Raw genomic sequence first — 18,578 nt, forward strand, 5'->3', positions numbered from 1 at the left:
ATGAAGACGGATATACAGACTGTACTGGTTCTCGAATGGATTTAGAAAAACTAATGAGCAAGCAAGAGAGTTTTATTGATTGATTGATGGCTCATAACAACCATTATATGGAGGATGTGTCAAATTCTCAACTATAATTCATAATCTGTTTATTACACTTAAAAGTGTCTTGGGAGATTGAATAATAATGCATTTAATATACTATTGGACTTATTAAGAGATGCTTTTCCGGATGTCATGGTTGATCTACTGAAGTCTTACCATGAAGCCAACAAATTGATGAAAGAACTAAGACTTGGCTATGAATAAATTGATGCTTGTCCAAATGATTGCACTTTGTATTAGGAGGTAAATGAAAGGAAAACGTCATGTGACACATGCCAAATGCCAAGATGGTGTAGTACAATTAAAGATCCCACATGTTAGAAGAGAAAGGTTGCTCAAAAGGTGTTGGGGTATATTCCGCTCAAACCAAGGTTGCAAAGGTTGTTCTTATCTTCGAAAACCGCATCGTATATGCGATGGCATGCTGAAAATCGTATGAAGGATGTGTTATCATTATGAGATATCTCGAAGATTCCCAGCATGAAGCATATTTGATACATTGCATCCTGATTTTGGTGAGGAATCTTGCAATTTTCAGTTGGAATCTATGTCCGGTCAATGGACTTTGACCAATTATAATTTCAACGAGACATTTAATTTTGTAAAATTAAATGATATAGCGTCGATCTACGTTCGGAGTAGATGACCGTGGTATATTTATTTTCTCAAATCCGATTCCCGGTGAGTGAGAAATAATTGTTTAAAGTTGTGCAAAAATTGCAAACTTAATGAGCTATGAGAGGAGATTAGGAATAATTAAGAGAGTTAATTATCCCACATTGAAAGTTTCAACCTTATTAAACTAGTATTTAATAAGAAGGATTATTACATGTAATAATTATAGTGGACTAAGATGGGCTGTAAGAGCCCACACGCGCGCGCCGCCCGCCCCGCCGTGAGCCTCGAGCCCGAGCCCGCGCCCGCGCCCTTGGACTTGGACTTGGACTTGGACTTGGACTTGGATCTTGGCAAGCCCAAGTCTAGTGGGTCTAGTTCTTTTTAGACCACCACCGTTTCCACGTCAGCGAGCCAAGCGGGATGCCACCTCGTCAGTATGACGCGTTAAGCCAACGTGGCTGACACGTGATAGTCCATGTCGTGAACGAATCTAGAAGCTTCTAGACTCAGCCTCTCTAGCTCTGAGCGCGTAACGGCTTGTAACACCCGAACGTTACAGCTCGTAACCGACGACCGTTACGGTCTAGCATTAATGACGGCCATTATGGCCGTTGACCCCCTGCAGTGGACCGAGCTAGCCATTCCATGCATTCTACACATCATCAAACACTAGAAAGCATTCTGCGTCATAAGCTCTCTCTCTCTCTGCATTGTTCTTCTGTCGAAGCTCTGCCCTCTCCTCCATTGATAGCGGTGCTGCTTCATCAGAGACGTAGCCGTTTTATCTTTGGGGACGAAACGCCAATCCGAAGAGCACTACCGGGGCGTATCTCGTCTTGCGGAAAGATGCCTCCTCGACTCGGCTAATTTCCTTTTCAGTTTATTAGTTTTGAATCCTCTTTTGTAATTTCGGTTCAGTTAGCTCTTGTATTCCTTCTTGTAAGTCCTAAAACCAACATTTTCGGTTGGAATTAGTCTCAAATGGAATTAATCCCTTTGAATATATGAGTGTGTCACACAACACGTGGCCGTTCCACATCATTTCCTACCCCTGGAAACAATATGACTGGCCATGTATTGTGTGACACACTCATATTTTTTAAGTGATTAATTCTGCTAATTTCAATCGAGCATTGCGAGATTTCTCAGCAAAATAAGGATGCAACCAATCAAATGTGCTCCATGCTAGGGAATTGACGGGATGTCTTATATACCCATCTTTCGCACGACTTTCAGATAGCCATCTCATATGCGATGCTCTTTCGAAGACATGAACAACCTTTGCAACCTTGGTTTGAGCGGTAAATACACAACACCTTTTGAGCAACCTATATTTTCTCACCCATTTGATCGTTAATTGTCATACACCATCCTGGCTTATGGCGTGTGTTGCATGATGTTTTATATCATTTACCCCCAATATAATGTAATCATTTCGACAAGCATCAATTTTTTCGTAACCAAGTCCTAGTTCTTTCATCAATTTATCAGCTTCATAGTAAGACTTCGGTAGACCAACCATGGCACCGGAAAAAACATCTCTATATAAGTCCAATGGTATATCAAATACTCTATACCTTATTATTCAATCTTCCAATACACTTTAAGTGTAACAAATGGATTATAGATGATAGTTTTGACAATTTGGCTCATCCTTCATGTAATGGTTGTTGTGAACCATCAACTAATCTATAAAAATCTCTTGCTTTGCCCATAAGCTATTTCTGAATCCATCCAAGATTCAGTAGTCTATATATTTGTATTCATTTGGAATTCCAAATGTGTCATGAACTAAAGCATGCATAATCATCATTGCCTAGAGTCTATAAACTATTATGTTGATTTTCACGCCTAGAAAAAAAAAAAAAGAATACTAGGAAGTTCTCCATGAACTATCGAAAATATCTGTATACAAGAATAAATCTATCAATTGTCAAATGTTCATACACCTAGTCTCTACTCGCAAATATTTCTATTTGGCAACGTTTACATGGACATAATATCTTACTCCCTCGGTCCTAAAAAAAATACTACATTTTTACCATTTTTGGTTGCCCCTAAAATTAAACCAAGTCTTGGCCCCACAATCTAGTAACACTCCTTCCATTACATTTTACATCTCTCTCATACTTTTCTAATATGTCTTACTTTACCAATCGCACATTAAAACCCGTGTCATTTACAAGTTTGTCTATTTTTTCAAGACGAAGAAAGTAGGAGTATCATTTATGCTTACATTGCGAAAAGAATAATTTAAAGAGGACTTGAAGTCCATTTTGGTACTCTACCTTATCATCCAACTTTTAACCATATTAATTTCTACTAAACCTATATAGAACATAAATTAATGTAGACAACTTAGACTTAGTAAAAGACACCATATACAAACATATTTGTTTTGTAAATAATTTTAGTTCCATTAAGTTTTGTGCTCATATTTCTTAATTATTGGACAAAATCGTACTTCTTCTGTTTCACAAAAGATATTACATGGTACGGGATTTTTGGAGATTTTATTTTGTGTGTTAAGTTGAGAGAGAAAATATAATTTTTATACTGATATTAGAGAAAACTTTTTCTAAAAATAGAAATGTGACAATCTTTAGTGCGATAAACTACAAAGGAAAGTTAAGCGTGACATTTTTTGTCGGAGGAATGAAGTAACAAAAATTACACATCGATTTTTAACATACATGTGTTCTTAGTTTCATTTTTGAACATACAGGTGTTCATATGCTATAGAAAAAGAAAAATAAATGTTGAGAAGTAGTAGTTCTCTCTACGAGAATTAATAAGTTTGTAGCTTAATAATTACGAATTTAATTTAAGCAATGACCAAACAATAAAATAGCTATAAATAAGAATGCCTATAGTTTTAAATAATTCGAACCCACTACTGCTTGTGAAAGAACAAGCAAAAGTAGGTACAAAGAATCATTTCAGCCTAAAACTTAGTATTCCATCCGTTTCTTAAATTTTGTCATATTTTGACCGGATTCAAATTTTAAGAAATTTAACAAAAAATAGTTAAAAAAGTTAGCGGATAATAGGTCTTACTTTTATATATAAATTTTATAATAAAATGCGAGTTTGGAATGAGTCAGTAAAATACGAGGTTCACTATAAAAAAAATACTAATAAAAAGTGAAATGTGAAAAGTTTTGTAGACAAACGAAAATGGAAAAATGTAACAAAATTTAAGGGACTGATAGAGTATTTGTCAGTCTAATATATATATGATCATTGACTAATTTTTGAGATGAATAACTAAATTTTGTCATTTCTTTTAAGGGTTTACTTAACTACTGGCTTAAATTGGGTATGTCATCCAACATCTAGATCTACATAAAATAGAAATCCCTATATCATGAGAACAACCACAAGTCCATGCTGCATAACAGAGCATTTTTCACTAATTCAACAATAAAACTTAGATTCAACAATAAAACTTAGATGTTACAAACTGGGAACAACACCAAGCACAAACATACTGAATAAACGCCATGATACTTTTGAGCAAACAAAACCTTTAAGATTACTCAACTTTATTGTTCATATAATGAATTATTCAATTCTTGAAACTATTTTCAGCATGATTTTCAGTATTAGCAATGCAAATTAGAAAATCAAATAAATAAAAGTTAGAGTTCATAATTATCATACCCTGTGAAATTTGGGAGTTCGAATTCAAACTTGTTGCTCAAATAGTGGTGTGAATGCTCTTCAATTCAATCCAATGCTGTGAAATTTTGGAGTCCAAATTCGAACTTGCTGCTCAAACGGTAATGTGAATACTCTTCAGTTCAATCCGAAAAATCGACATAATTGTTCACCATATTTGTATGATTTGAAAATCAGAGATAAATTAAAAATAGAATTGAAACGAAGAGTGTGAACTACCTTCAAAAAAGTTTAATTCAATTACAAGAAGCGCCGCTTCTGAATAATTTACGTTAGTTGTGTTGGTCAAATATTAGGGTTTTTATTTGTTTTATTCATTAGTTTGTTAGAGATATTGATAAAGATTATGTTTATTATTATAAAATTTTAACTTTTTTAGAGATAATCATGTTTCGTTATATATATCAGTACATTAGTATAGGGAATTGATCAATGACTAATTAGCAATTTCAAACTAAAATTAAATCTTAGCTATTAGATTAGAAGATCTAGTGGTTGAAGTAATGTCACATAAATTATACTTTTAATTAAGAAAATTAATAAATAAAATTAGAGGGTATTAATGTCAATTCTCTCTCATTAAAATCATCTTAAAACTTTAAATTTACGTAACTTTCTCGATTTAAATTATTTTTTCGCAAAAAATATATCAAATTAAAGATAATTTTATAAGGATTCAAACGAGATCTCAATTGCATATGTTCCGACGACGTTCGGATGATGAAATTTGATATTTTTTATTTTAGATTTCGTAAATGTTGATAACCAGATTTTTATCAACAAATACATACAAAAATCTCAATAAAACCATGTAAAAATCTCAATAAATATGTGTTGATATTTTCTTGTACTAGTGTTGATATTTGTAATACACTATATTGATATAAAAAAACATTCACGAAAATTATCATATGATAGATATTATCATTTTGTTGATATTTTGTCTACTATTTATTGAGATTCGTAAGATTTAATCTCATCCACTCATTTTAAAATCTAAGGATGAAGATTTAGTCTTGATTTTGGATTAAGGTGCTATGACCCTCAGTGTATATACATCTAGTATTCTACACAATCACATATATTTGTACATATCTTAAAGATATTTGCAAAATATTATACTATATATCAAAATGATACTATTAGTATCAAATTAAAACACTAAATGAATTATTCACATAATTTTGGCTATAAAATTAGTTTTTATACATTTATGGAAAAAATAAATTTAAAAAAATAGGCAGCACTCTTATTATATAGTACACGTTATTTTTAAAATAATAGTTTGCGAGACTTCATCTTGAAATAATTTTAAAATAAACTTAATAGAATAAATAAATGATTATTGACATGGCATGAAATTTAAAAAGAGAAAATTTCCATAAGCATTAAGCACAAACTATAATTGGTTTGGGTTTTGGGAAACGATGAGATGAAATCGAACGGCCAAGAGAGGTTGAGAGTAAAGGGCGACCGCCAAACAAGTCCTGTATATATATTCAAAGAAACCCATTCAAAGTCTCCTCTTTTGCTCTCACTCGCATTCGCTTCTATACGTACAGCCAATACGTATAGTCGTCGATCTGCGCGAATTTGATCGGAAAGATGTTCGGGAGAGCGCCCAAGAAAAGCGACAACTCAAAGTACTATGAGGTTCTAGGGGTCCCCAAGACGGCTTCGCCCGATGATCTCAAGAAGGCCTACAAGAAAGCAGCCATCAAGAACCATCCCGACAAAGGTGGAGATCCTGAGAAGGTATTCATCCCTTTTCAATAATTTTTTTGGCTGATTTTGTATTCCGGCTTGTGTTTCTGTATTATGATCGGATTAGTACTGATGCTTAATTTGGTGTTCTGATTTGGGGGTAAATGCCCTATCTGCTTGATTTGTAAAATTTTCAGTAATCGAAGACGCTATAAGTTGGATTTAGGTTTGATCACCTTTGAATTGTGATCGACTGAGATTTATCCTTCAATTAAATGCCATGTACTAATTGAAACATAGAATAATGGAATGAGCTCTGTTGATCTATAGGGAAAGCTGGATTCGAATTTTTTGTATATTCTTAAACGTGTCTTATACATTTGTTCTTGTGTAGGAAATACACGCAGTAATAATAATAATAATAATCATAATAGAGACATATATATGTAGGTTTATATTTGTGAATTTTCTAAATAAATGCATTAATTGAATTTAAAAAGGTATATTTGTGGTTGAACTTTAAATCTCCATCCAACCAAGTATCTGACTGCAGCATAAAGAAGTACCCTTTTGAAAATTAAGTACCCTCTAGCTCTCACAAGATAGCCACCCACCCAGTACCTCAATAAGAGTGGGAAAACATTTTTCTCACTCTCACAAGATAGCCACTGCTCAATACAACAATAAGAGTGAGAAAGCCAACATGGTACCTAGAGGAAATTATCTAGTTCATAAAATATATGCTCAATGTGCAAGAATGTATACAATATTTTAGATAATTTGGGCAAAAAGCATACTTCATCCATCCAATTTCAATAGGCTATCTTACTTTATCTGGACATCCCATTTTAATAGGTCACTCATTAAAATAGAACACATTTCATATCAAGTTTTTGCCTTTTTCTCGTTCTCATTGTATATGACACTAGTATCAAAATTCCATGAAAACGGGACAGAAGTTGGGCCTTTTGTTCAAGCTCTTAAGAGTTGAGTTTAGCCGCTGAGCTTCTTATGATAGTTCTGCTCAGCTTTTTTCTAATAACATAATTCTATTTTTCAGATCAGTTGCTGTAAGATTTTCTGATTTCAAGTTTATCAGACTGATTCAGTCTCTTATGCAATGTGAATTATAAACAAATCTTTTGCATGTTAAATTAATCAGTGGGTTTTGGCCAACTGAGTGCTGTAACAATAACATGGTTGCATTTCATAATGGTTTGGCATTATGTGTACGTATATCTTAGCAATCTTTTGGTAGGATATTGTTAAATTTTTGCTGTTGTTACCTGTTGCTTCAGTTTATGGTCATTCAGACCTGACGCTCTTATTTCTTGATTTAATGATCATGAGAGTTCAATATGAACACTTGATGTACGGCAGTGCTATCTAATCATGCTTCCTTCATTTTGTGGTTTGATCTTAAACATGTCTTTATTGTTAAACTGATCCCTACTAATATTGTTCCATTTGCAGTTCAAGGAGCTTGCTCATGCTTATGAGGTCCTAAGTGACCCTGAGAAACGTGAAATCTATGACCAATATGGTGAAGATGCACTGAAGGAAGGCATGGGTGGGGGTGGTGACATGCACGACCCATTTGACATCTTCTCATCCTTCTTTGGTGGTAGCTCATTCGGAGGTTAGGCATTCAAAGTTGTTATCCTTTTATGCATTTGAATTCACATCTTATATTCTGAATATGTTCATATGTTACTGTGATACTTTTTCTCTATTACAATGGAACTCATAAATCTGTTTGCTGCAGGTGGTGGTAGTAGCAGGGGCCGGCGGCAAAGAAGGGGAGAGGATGTAGTACATCCACTGAAGGTTTCTCTTGAGGATTTGTATCTAGGGACCAGCAAGAAGCTTTCTCTATCACGCAATGTTCTATGCTCAAAGTGTAAAGGGTGGGTTATCACCTTAGATTGTTTGCGCCTATCTTAATTTCTCTGTGTAAACATTCTATCTCCTTTGTTTGACACTCATAATTTGCTTATTTCTTCTCTACAGGAAGGGTTCAAAATCTGGAGCATCAACGACATGCTCAGGATGTCAAGGTAATGGTATGAAGGTAACGATTAGGCAGCTTGGCCCAGGCATGATTCAGCAAATGCAGCATCCTTGCAATCAATGCAAAGGTACTGGGGAGACGATAAGTGATAGAGATCGGTGCCCTCAATGCAAAGGTGAGAAGGTTGTTCAGGAAAAGAAAGTCTTGGAAGTTCATGTTGAGAAGGGCATGCAGAACGGCCAAAAAGTCACATTCCCCGGGGAGGCTGATGAGGCGGTATGATGAGCCTCATATCAACCTTTCTTTTACATAGTTTTGCAGTGCATTGGAGTACTAATGTTAACTTGTTAATTCACTTGTCCTCTCTTTGCAGCCTGATATGGTCACTGGAGACATAGTTTTTGTGCTTCAACAGAAGGAACATCCTAAATTTCAGAGGAAGGGTGATGATCTATTTGTTGAGCGCACATTGTCACTCACCGAGGCACTGTGTGGCTTCCAGTATATACTGACGCATTTGGACGGCAGGCAGCTTCTTATCAAGTCACACCCTGGAGAAGTTTTGAAGCCTGGTCAGTTTTATCTTTCTGTTTTTTATTATCTTGACATTAGTCAAAGGTCGTGATTGTATTGTAGGCAGTCTAGTTATTGTTCTCATCTTTGTATGTTCTAATTGTGCAGATTCTTACAAGGCAATCAATGATGAAGGGATGCCTATATATAGGAGATCATTCATGAAGGGCAAACTATATATTCATTTCAATGTTGAGTTTCCAGATTCGTTAAGTCCCGATCAAGTCGAGTGCCTGGCGAAAGTACTCCCACCAAAGCCTCAGTCACAGCTTACCGACATGGAGCTGGATGAGTGCGAGGAGACGACTCTGCATGATGTGAACATTGAGGATGAAATGAGAAGGAAGCAGGCTCAGCGTCAGGCAGAAGCATATGATGAGGATGAGGATATGTATGGTGGCGGAGCCCAGAGGGTGCAATGTGCTCAACAGTGATGGACTTAAGGCCTTGAGTGCTTAGCCTTAGTTGTGTGAAGCAATATAATATCCTCGGAAGGCTGACGGGTAAGTCGTTGTTTCGTCTTTTGAGGGATTATACCTATGGAAATAATCTACTACTACTTGGTAGATAGTTAAGGATTAAGAGTTTTGTTATGGACAATCAACATGGATATATATATTTTTCATAAGTTATTGCTAATATTGTTTGTTTGTGTGCAATATGTTATTCAGGATAATTTTTTTTGTAAAATATGTTTCGCACTGTCCAATGATTCATATTCTCACCGGCTCTATACGTTTGAAATGTACAGTATTCAAATCGAAACTAATCTCAATCCACTCATCAAATTAGGTCCATGGCCATTATTTACATCCCCCTAACTCTTTTAAATATAAACATATATATTGAGGTCTATTGCAATACAAACTTGTTATTCTGGAAAACGTTCAATAAATTGTGGGTTCAGCAAAATATCAATTCTTAGAAAAAAATAAAATTCTCTTCCCCCAAAGTGATATAGTCCTCCGCGATTTACTTTCCTTCGCTTGCTTTTCGCTGCCTCAGATCATGCTAGGTAAAATGCTACTTCCCCCTGTCCAGTACTAGAGTCTCGTCTCTTTCTGTCACAAGTATTAAGAAATGTAAAAAAAAATTAGTGAAATAAATTACTATTAAGAAGTGTTAAAAAAAATTAGTGAAATAAATTAGCGGAATATGAATTACAATTGTATTATTATAAATTGTGGAATGTAGGATCTATTATCACTTAGAGTAAAAATACACAGGAACACCTATATGTGGTCTGTGGACGAATCGAAATGAAAAAAAAGGAACAACTTAAAATAATCAAGGGCAGAGGGAGTAAAATTGTAGCAGTGAGATCAACTGAAAAATTATTTAACTAATCTATATAGGTACACCGCATGAAATTTATTATCTAGAGAAAATCATTTTGTGTAAGCATATAGCAATAGCAAGCATCTTCGGTATACGTGTATGATTAGTGTATTGATCATGCATCTGCATCCTAATTTTTGATCCATTTAATTTTGTTGGTGCCTTTCTCTTTCAGTCTTTCCTATATAATTTGCAGTTTTACATTTATGGCAGCTCCTCGATATATAGGCTGTAACGGCTTCCATCATAAGGAGTACTATAATTTTTTATTTTTGAAAAATCCCTACCAAATATATCATCTTTGTAAATAACTCAACAAACAACTCTTTTAATTTATACATATGTACATTAATGTTGCACAATTAATTAAAGATTTATATGGAGTGTATAACTAGTTAATCGAGAGGTGTTGAGGTGACGAAATCCGACAGCGGAAACGGCTTCCAATCCATCATCTCTGTCCCAAAATGGGAGCTCCGTTGAGAGGGCAGGAGCCCTAGAGAGAGAGAGAAACTGCTCCCCTGTTCGAACAGCGCGTTGATGTTTTCAGCAGCAGTAGAGAGACTGTTTGGCAGTTTCTCGTGGGGCGAGGGTGGTGATATGATCTTGGGCGTGGCGGCAATGGTGGAGGAGGATTGGTTGTTGGTTTCTTGGAGGTACATCTCCTCAACCATGGGCTTCCATAGTCGAACTCGAGCGTTTATGAACCAATTTGACACCTGCATCATTTCATCAAACTCATACTCATTAATGCCCGGAGTATATATATAACTAATCAACATTGTTTTCATAAATAAATATACTCCCTCCGTCTAAGCTCAAGTGATTGAATGATTTTCGGCATGTGTTTGATTATTGATTTTGCCTATATGTACAATTATTGGACAATACAGGATCTAGTAATGAACTCTCAAACTTTGCTCAAAACTATTTTATAAACTATAACATTGTTTTTAATACTCCTTATGTTTGTTTGAGCTTTGGGAGAATATCATTTGTACACCAATCCATGGGAAATTATAAATAAGTCAATACTATTATTCTTAGGTACGCTTAGCAGTTTAATTATTAAATGATATTTTCCCAAGATTTAGTAAGTGTAGTACTACTTTTTTAACCAGTTAATGAAAAACATTTGCCGGACAAATTTCAGAATTATGACACTGCCATGCAGAATGGGTAATTACATTGGACCAGAAGTACAATTTGTCTCTATATATTTACCTACCCCACATGTATATATATGCATGCAATTATTTTGTTATAAAACATATAGCTCGACAACATACGTATGATATTCCTAATTAATCTATTATCTTACACAAATTAATCACTAATTTCTTAATTAGAAAAACTGTTTAAATTATATATGCATGCACATATACAAGTGGAGTATTAATTGATACCTGACTCCTGGTAAGCCCTGTTTGCTTAGCAAGCATTTGCTTATCCGAGTCCTTAGGATACCTGCATTCCAACACAATAAAATTAATTATACATCAATCTTCAATAATATTATTAACTAACAATAATAAAATTTAAAAAAATAATTACGGATGAAGAAAGTGTTGAAAGAGCCAAGCACGAAGCACCGAGACAGCTTTCTCAGGCAGTCCTCTTTGCTGTCTCCACGCATTGTTCCGCCCCATCCCCGCCACAAACCTCAGCCTCGACACCTCCGAACCTTGGACCTCGCCCAAGCTCTTATTCAAAGCCTTCATCTGTGAAGAAATCGTGGATTTGAGGCACCGGAATTGCTTCAAGATTGTGTTCATGGCCACCTGCGTGTAGGAACGCGCTGATCCCATCCCCGCGGCCTGCTCGAATGCATCTACTATCATCTGCATTTGCTGGTGATACTGTCTGCACCTTTGCTCCACCTAATATTTGAATTAGAGATTTGAGTATATTTGATTTTCTATTAACAAAAAAATAGTACTACATGGATGGCCCCTCAATGTGTTTAGGGAGGGAGACAAGGCAATAAATTCTTATTAGGGGACCATGATCCCACCAATGCCTTTAATTAGAATTGGACCTATTCATCATCAATTGAGGCGTACAAGTTTGGTTAATCTGGGGAAAATGATCCCTACGTGTTTACATTTTTCCAAAATTAATGTCACTATTTTTGAATCTTAACGTTTTTCAATAACGGAGTAATGAAAATGGCTCAAGTCAATATTTTTGGACACTTAAAAGTTGACATGTGCGTCAAGTCATAAACCCCAAAATCCGCATAGTATAAGCGATTTTTTCAATGCTAATTGCTGAGTGAATATTTAACCTTGTTCTTCAAGCTCAAAATTATTGACTCCCCATATTTTCTTATTTTTACAGATTATTTTATAATAAAAATGAAGTGATGGCCCCGCTATGCATAAATGTGAACCACACACATAGAAAAAGATGACATTTATTAGGATTTTGCAGAAAATGTTGAAGCTGAATTGTTCTTCATCATATTTCAAGAATCTCACTTGATTGATATAGATATAAATCAATAATTGTTTGATGGAATAAATTAAAAACACATACCTCATCCAACATGTTATGTAGTTTAGCTTTCTTCATCTGAATCTCCTGTCTCTGAGCTGTAGTGAGATCGGCACCGCCTTTGTTAGCAGACGTAGCTTCCTTATTTGTGACGGTGGCCGGTTCTTTTATTGTTTTGGCCTTATTGTTTTCGCAGACGCTGACCACTTCATCTAGAAGCTCCTGAGCGGCCATTAGGTATTTGGAGCCCGTGATCATAATAGTGTCGGAAGAATCATTCACAGCCGCCGGAAAATCATGATCGCTGAGGGAGAGGCCTCGAGGATTAATATTATTGTTCCCACCGCCCAATATGCTGTAGAGGTGGGAGGAGATCTCTTGGTGGGGATTGGAGAAGAGCATGTTGGATTGGGGTTGGGAGTCTATGTAATTAGGGTTCATTAGATAAAGTGTCTCACCTTCAATTCCTTGGTAGTACATAATATAATCTCTTCTTGTTTTAATTTTTTTATGATTATTAGTTTTTTGATAGGTTTAGAAATCCAGCTGAGACCTGAGGAAATAATCCATGCACTTAAATTAATTCAATATATATCAAAGCTAGTTAATTAAGGTAGTGAATTTTGTACAAGAATTCTGACTGCATACCAAAAAAAAGAGAGAAATATATATTGAATAGCGAAATAAAGAATAAAGGGGAGCAGAAAGATGCAGTAGTAAGAAAATAGGTGGTGTAGGATCCAAGAATGGATGTGTTGAAAGAGGAATTACTCACAGTGGAAAGAAAAGGATTGAGGCTCTGTTGTCAGTCTCAACTTGGGCTACCTGCACTTTCTCTCTCTAACTTAGAAGGAGGAAGAAACTGATTGATGAAAACTGGAAGAGATCAGGTGGGGTGTAATTACATAAATATAGTTACAGTACACTACCAGATAGTGAGATGGTTTTGGATATTTTCTTCCCTTTCATTCTACATGTCAATAATTGAGACCCTCATCTCCATCTCCAAAAATAAATCAAAATTTATATTCTCCCATACAAATTAACATGACACTGTTTCATTTATAAAAAAAAAAAAAAACAGTTTTCATTTCTTTTCTGTTGTTTTGGCCTTATTACTTCTGAATACATTGGGTTATAATTATAAACAACCCAAACAAAACACACATATTTTAATAAGGGAACTTATTGATATTCCTTCCTTTTGTAAGTATAAAAATAAATACTTAAAATCCATGAGTTACATTTTAAACCAATTTGGGATCTAAGTAAATGGATTAATTCCATAAATATGAAAGCTATATAATTACTCCATACTTATTCTTTCTAAGTGTCATCTTGTGTTTAGCTACTAAGCACGAATGTATACGTGGACTCCCTGAGAATGCGTGCAAAAACACACGGAAGGGTGAGCCAATCATGGACGTTGCCACGTAACTCATTCAAATTTTTTTAATTATCAATTTTATATTTATATATTAAAAATAAAATATGAAAATAGATACAAAAATGACTTGTTTAAAAAATTAATCCTATTTTTTATTTGTAAATATACTCACTCAACACATTCATTCAAACTCCATTCTTTCTTTCTTCCTCCATTTTTCCTTCAAATTTCCTCTATCGATGGATTTCGGCAAATATAAAAACCAACTTGAAGCTTGTCATTGAAGTCTTGGAGTCAACTTACAGAAGCTCAGCTTCAATCTAATCAACCACCATTTAGTCTATCTTTCCACTCAATTATTCCCCCAAAGTTTGTCCCAATTTGATCCGTCGTGGGTCTTAAATAATTGTTTGACTTTGTATTAAATGAAAGTATATAGTGGAATAAGAGTCCCACATTGATGAGATTGAAGGTGTATTTAATGTCTATTTTTAGTAAGATTCCAATAGAGAGACAAACTTTGTGGGACAGACGAAAATGGTAAAATGAGATAAGCTTTGGAAGACAAGGGAGTAATTCTCAGTCTGATACAGCTGCTCTCTAGGAATTGTTTCATCGTCACATGGAGCGGGGGCTCCCAAAACTGAGCATGCAGATCATATCAACATAGAATACTAAAAGAATTTCTGAGTGCTATGTCGATATTTCATATTTTTGTAGTAAGTACTATATTTAATCATAATATAAATAATAAATAAGTACTAAACTATAAATGCTGTTAAGTGCTTAAGATTTAATATTTTTACATGTAATAATGTACAAAATGGAGATAAGCATAATTAAATATATACGCTTTAGCTTGGAAAATGGGTTAATTCTTACTATATGGAATATGGGTGCGTTAGGGTGGCACCACTCTTAAAGTGACAACGTGACAACAAGTAACAAGCAATCTGCAATACATATGCAAGGAATATGTGATACATAGGCAATCAATTCGGTACATGATTCCAAGCCAACATGGGATATGAAATCAAAACACTATGGTGACACCATAGTAAAAATGACAATCTGGCCAAACAATCTACGATACATAGGCAAGCATTCTGCGATACTAGGCAAGCAACTCGGCATACGGTTTCAAGCAATTTGCGATACGAAATCAAAGATAATCAAGCAATCTACGATACATAGGCAATTAAGTCTGCCACGTGGCAAGCTAAGGTTGAATTTGCTCCTAAATCTAAAGGAGTAACAGATGTCCCTAGTGGTACAATGTCATCTTAAATGGTGTTATCATTTTAATGCAAACCATATGGAGTATACATAAGAATAAAAAAATGATATTTCGAAACTATTACTAGTAGTATTTTTAGTTTTAAACCAATCTTTTATTGAATTTTGCAATTACATACAACCTTTCAAATTTTGAAACCTAATCTTACTATTTTGCAATGACAATCATATTCAATATTTTTGTCGAATACAAAGATTTCAACTGTAATTACGTTGTTTAAAAGTTTAAATATTTTACCTATATACTCGTTGAAAATAGTTAGGGCTTTTTTTTCATGAAAGTAATGTTATTAGAAGATATTATTCCTGATAATATGATATTAGGAATGTAGTTTTTAATAAATGATTTATTATATATTTAAAAATATACTAATAAAATGTTAGGTTTTGAACTTATATCAAGTAACTAAATTCAATTGATTGATAAACGTAATAATTACGATTAAATCAATAAATTAATTTAAACTTTTGATTGAAGTAATAATAACAAAAAAAAAAAAATTAATATACACCATAAAATATGATATATAATTCTAAAATTTATAATATGATTTATAATAATACTCCGTAATAGTTTAGTAGTTTACATACGGATTGTAGAAGTATTATGAAAAACCAAAATTTAACAAAAGTTTAAGAATTTATCTACAAGCATAAATATTCTAGGATAATTTATTTGTTTGAAGAGTTTTTGTTATGTTACGAATTGGATAAATATTAGAATTTGAAAATTAATAATCAGATTATGTTTAGCTGTTTTGGTAAAATCCTACAAACATGGTGAAAGGTTATGTTAAAATGGATAATTAGTGTTTGAGAAATAAAAGTTTGAATTTCGCGCAAGGGTTTCTTCAAGTGGCACTACAACACGTGTCCATATATAAAGGCGTTGCAGGTAGGGTTCATATAATAAGTGGCATTCCGCAAAAAGTGGTTTTGATAAAGTCGTGTTTGGGTCCACTAACTACGTTTCTAATTCATCCATCATCATTCTTGTCTCGTAGTCTCTAGCTCCAGGGCCCCACTCCCCAAACCAACGTTATTAGGAATATATAATCAATTCTGATTTCATTTTCTAATCTAGCAATACATTATTGTGTTTGATTGGTTTCTATTATTCTATTTCTGTTGCATTGATTTTAAGTATTTATTTAATTTGTTGGGGTTACATATGCTAATTAAGTTGTGCTACTACGTTAAATATAATATGAACACTTTTTTTTTTCAATCTTTACTTTGTTAAAGTTTGGCCTCTTATTTTCAACATATCCTTTTAAATAGCCAATGAAGGCATTTCCACAAAAAATATCTTAGACCTTAGTATAGCTCCGAATAAAATACTACTTATACTGTTTCAACTTTTAGTTGGGTCCCTTGTCAAAAAGTACTTGAGCTTAAACTTAATTATGCTATTTAATATTCAAGGCTCACGAGCTAGCTTAATCGACTCTAAGCAAACTTTTTCACATTTCGATTTATAACATTTCATATATTAATTAATTTTTGTTAGTATAAAATATTAGGTTGACGGTACAATAATACTATTACTGCTAAAGATTATTTTCTATACAAATAAACTGCAACAATATGGAGTAATATGAAAAGAATTACTTCATTTTAAAGACGATTACTTTTGTTTTTTTTAAGATGAAGACTTGTATGTACACATGTCTTGAATCTCGCCCCTCCTTCTTGTTGGTCCATAAGTGTTACGTTACTCCATCCTTTATTGATCGGAGTGAGATTATACTAGCTTGAATGTAACTTGGCTAGATGGATTAGTTTTTTCTCACAAATACCTTAATTGATAGGAACTAAAAAAATAAGATAGTCGCATTATAGCAAATAAATCGAAAAAATTCATATAAGAAGGGGGTCCAATTCAAATACTAGTATGACGGCACTATTTTGGTCAAAGTTACTACCTGATTCAAAGCTAGCTGCCACTTTTGTTAGGTCATGGTAATATTTCAGATAAATAAGGTTAATACGTATTGACCACATGTGCTTAAAAGGCCAAACAATTAATTGCTGATCTAATTTTTCGGTTTCCCATATTAATGCTAGTCTCCGTTTACAATTAATTTTGAAAAACTCCAACACATTATTTACACCTGTCACATTAAGCTCAGCAATTAAAGATGTAAGAGTGTCCACTATAGTTGGCCGGGTCAAGCCACAAAGTGTGGCCAGGCCACCAATGCCCATGTTTCACACTATAGTGGACATGACCAAGCCACCAAAAAGTTTAATTTTTTTCATTTTGTTTATATTTTAATTCTACTACAATAAAAGTTATTGGACTATAATAATTGAAAAAATGCATAAGAACTAAAATTAAAACAAAATCTTCGTTGTATTATACAAAGGGGTAAAATTATACAACGAAAATTTTTGACTTCTCATAAACTACATTCCCAACGCATATCACGCTCTACGCCCTCCTCCTCTATGATTCCAAACCTCTTCGACCATATCAGCATGCGGTGTCGTATGTGATGTTTCCCTCCGCATATCGGCGAACCGTTGCATCAAGTATGCATTACTACGCGGTACACCCATCTGCAGTGGGGCGGTTGCAATACCGTGACTCGTACTTGCACCATCTTCCGGTGCCCATTTCTCTGCAGAATATCCTTCGTCTTCTATTATCATATTGTGCAATATGATATATGCATACATGATGGAGGCGACATCATTTTCGTGCCATTGTCGAACCGGGCACCGTAGAATGGCCCATCGCGCTTGGAGGACACCAAAAGCACACTCAACATCCTTCCTAGCACTCTCTTGTTTGGCCGCGAAATAGGATTGTTTTGGCCCAACCGGCTGCCGGATCGTCTTGACAAACACGGGCCAACGAGGGTATATCCCATCGGCTAAGTAGTATGCCCTGTTTGTACTGCGTCCCGTTGGCCATGAATCTGACCGTCGGACCCTCACCCTGACACTCATCATTGAAGAGATGAGACGAATCCAGTACGTTGATGTCGTTGTTCGACCCTGCGACACCAACATATGCATGCCAGATTCGCAATCGGTAGTCAGCAACAGCTTCCAGTATCATTGTTGGGTGTCTCCCTTTGAATCCAGATGTGAACTGCCCCTTCCAAGCAACCGGGCAGTTCCTCCACTCCCAGTGCATGCAATCGATGCTGCCCAACATCCCCGGAAAATTATGCACTCTCCCGTGCATATCTATCAATCTCTGGCACTCATCGGCATTTGGCTTCCGTAGATACTCCGGACCGAAGATGGCCTGGATACAATTACAAAACTGCCTCAGCGTCGTTAGGGCAGTTGTTTCACCCAACTGTAGGTATTCGTCGAACATATCAGCGGGTCCGGCATAGGCAAGCTGCCTAATTG

General features: G+C 34.9%; 2 protein-coding genes and 1 pseudogene across 2 annotated transcripts; 1 reads left to right on the forward strand and 2 right to left on the reverse strand.

Annotated features, from left to right (window-relative positions):
- Nucleotides 1-2,083: 2,083 nt before the first annotated feature.
- On the reverse strand, nt 2,084-2,998 carry LOC148933205 (uncharacterized; annotated as a pseudogene).
- A 2,921-nt stretch (nt 2,999-5,919) lies between these two features.
- LOC125219325 (dnaJ protein homolog) lies at nt 5,920-9,351 on the forward strand. The gene is made up of 6 exons (XM_048121274.2): nt 5,920-6,159; nt 7,582-7,747; nt 7,874-8,015; nt 8,119-8,395; nt 8,493-8,691; nt 8,801-9,351. The coding sequence occupies exons 1-6, from the start codon at nt 6,010-6,012 to the stop codon at nt 9,124-9,126; spliced, it is 1,260 nt and encodes a 419-aa protein (XP_047977231.1). The 5' UTR covers nt 5,920-6,009; the 3' UTR covers nt 9,127-9,351.
- Nucleotides 9,352-10,338: 987 nt separating this feature from the next.
- On the reverse strand, nt 10,339-13,460 carry LOC125219326 (BEL1-like homeodomain protein 1). Its single transcript, XM_048121275.2, has 5 exons — nt 13,302-13,460; nt 12,569-13,079; nt 11,585-11,910; nt 11,437-11,497; nt 10,339-10,749 (listed from the first exon to the last, which is right to left on the reverse strand). The coding sequence occupies exons 2-5, from the start codon at nt 13,004-13,006 to the stop codon at nt 10,426-10,428; spliced, it is 1,149 nt and encodes a 382-aa protein (XP_047977232.1). The 5' UTR covers nt 13,007-13,079; nt 13,302-13,460; the 3' UTR covers nt 10,339-10,425.
- Between the last annotated feature and the right edge of the window lie 5,118 nt (nt 13,461-18,578).

The sequence above is a fragment of the Salvia hispanica genome, chromosome 1 (genome assembly GCF_029641045.1).
Source record: "Salvia hispanica isolate PSC_SH4W2 chromosome 1, Shi_PSC_v1, whole genome shotgun sequence".
Lineage (NCBI taxonomy): Eukaryota > Viridiplantae > Streptophyta > Magnoliopsida > Lamiales > Lamiaceae > Salvia > Salvia hispanica.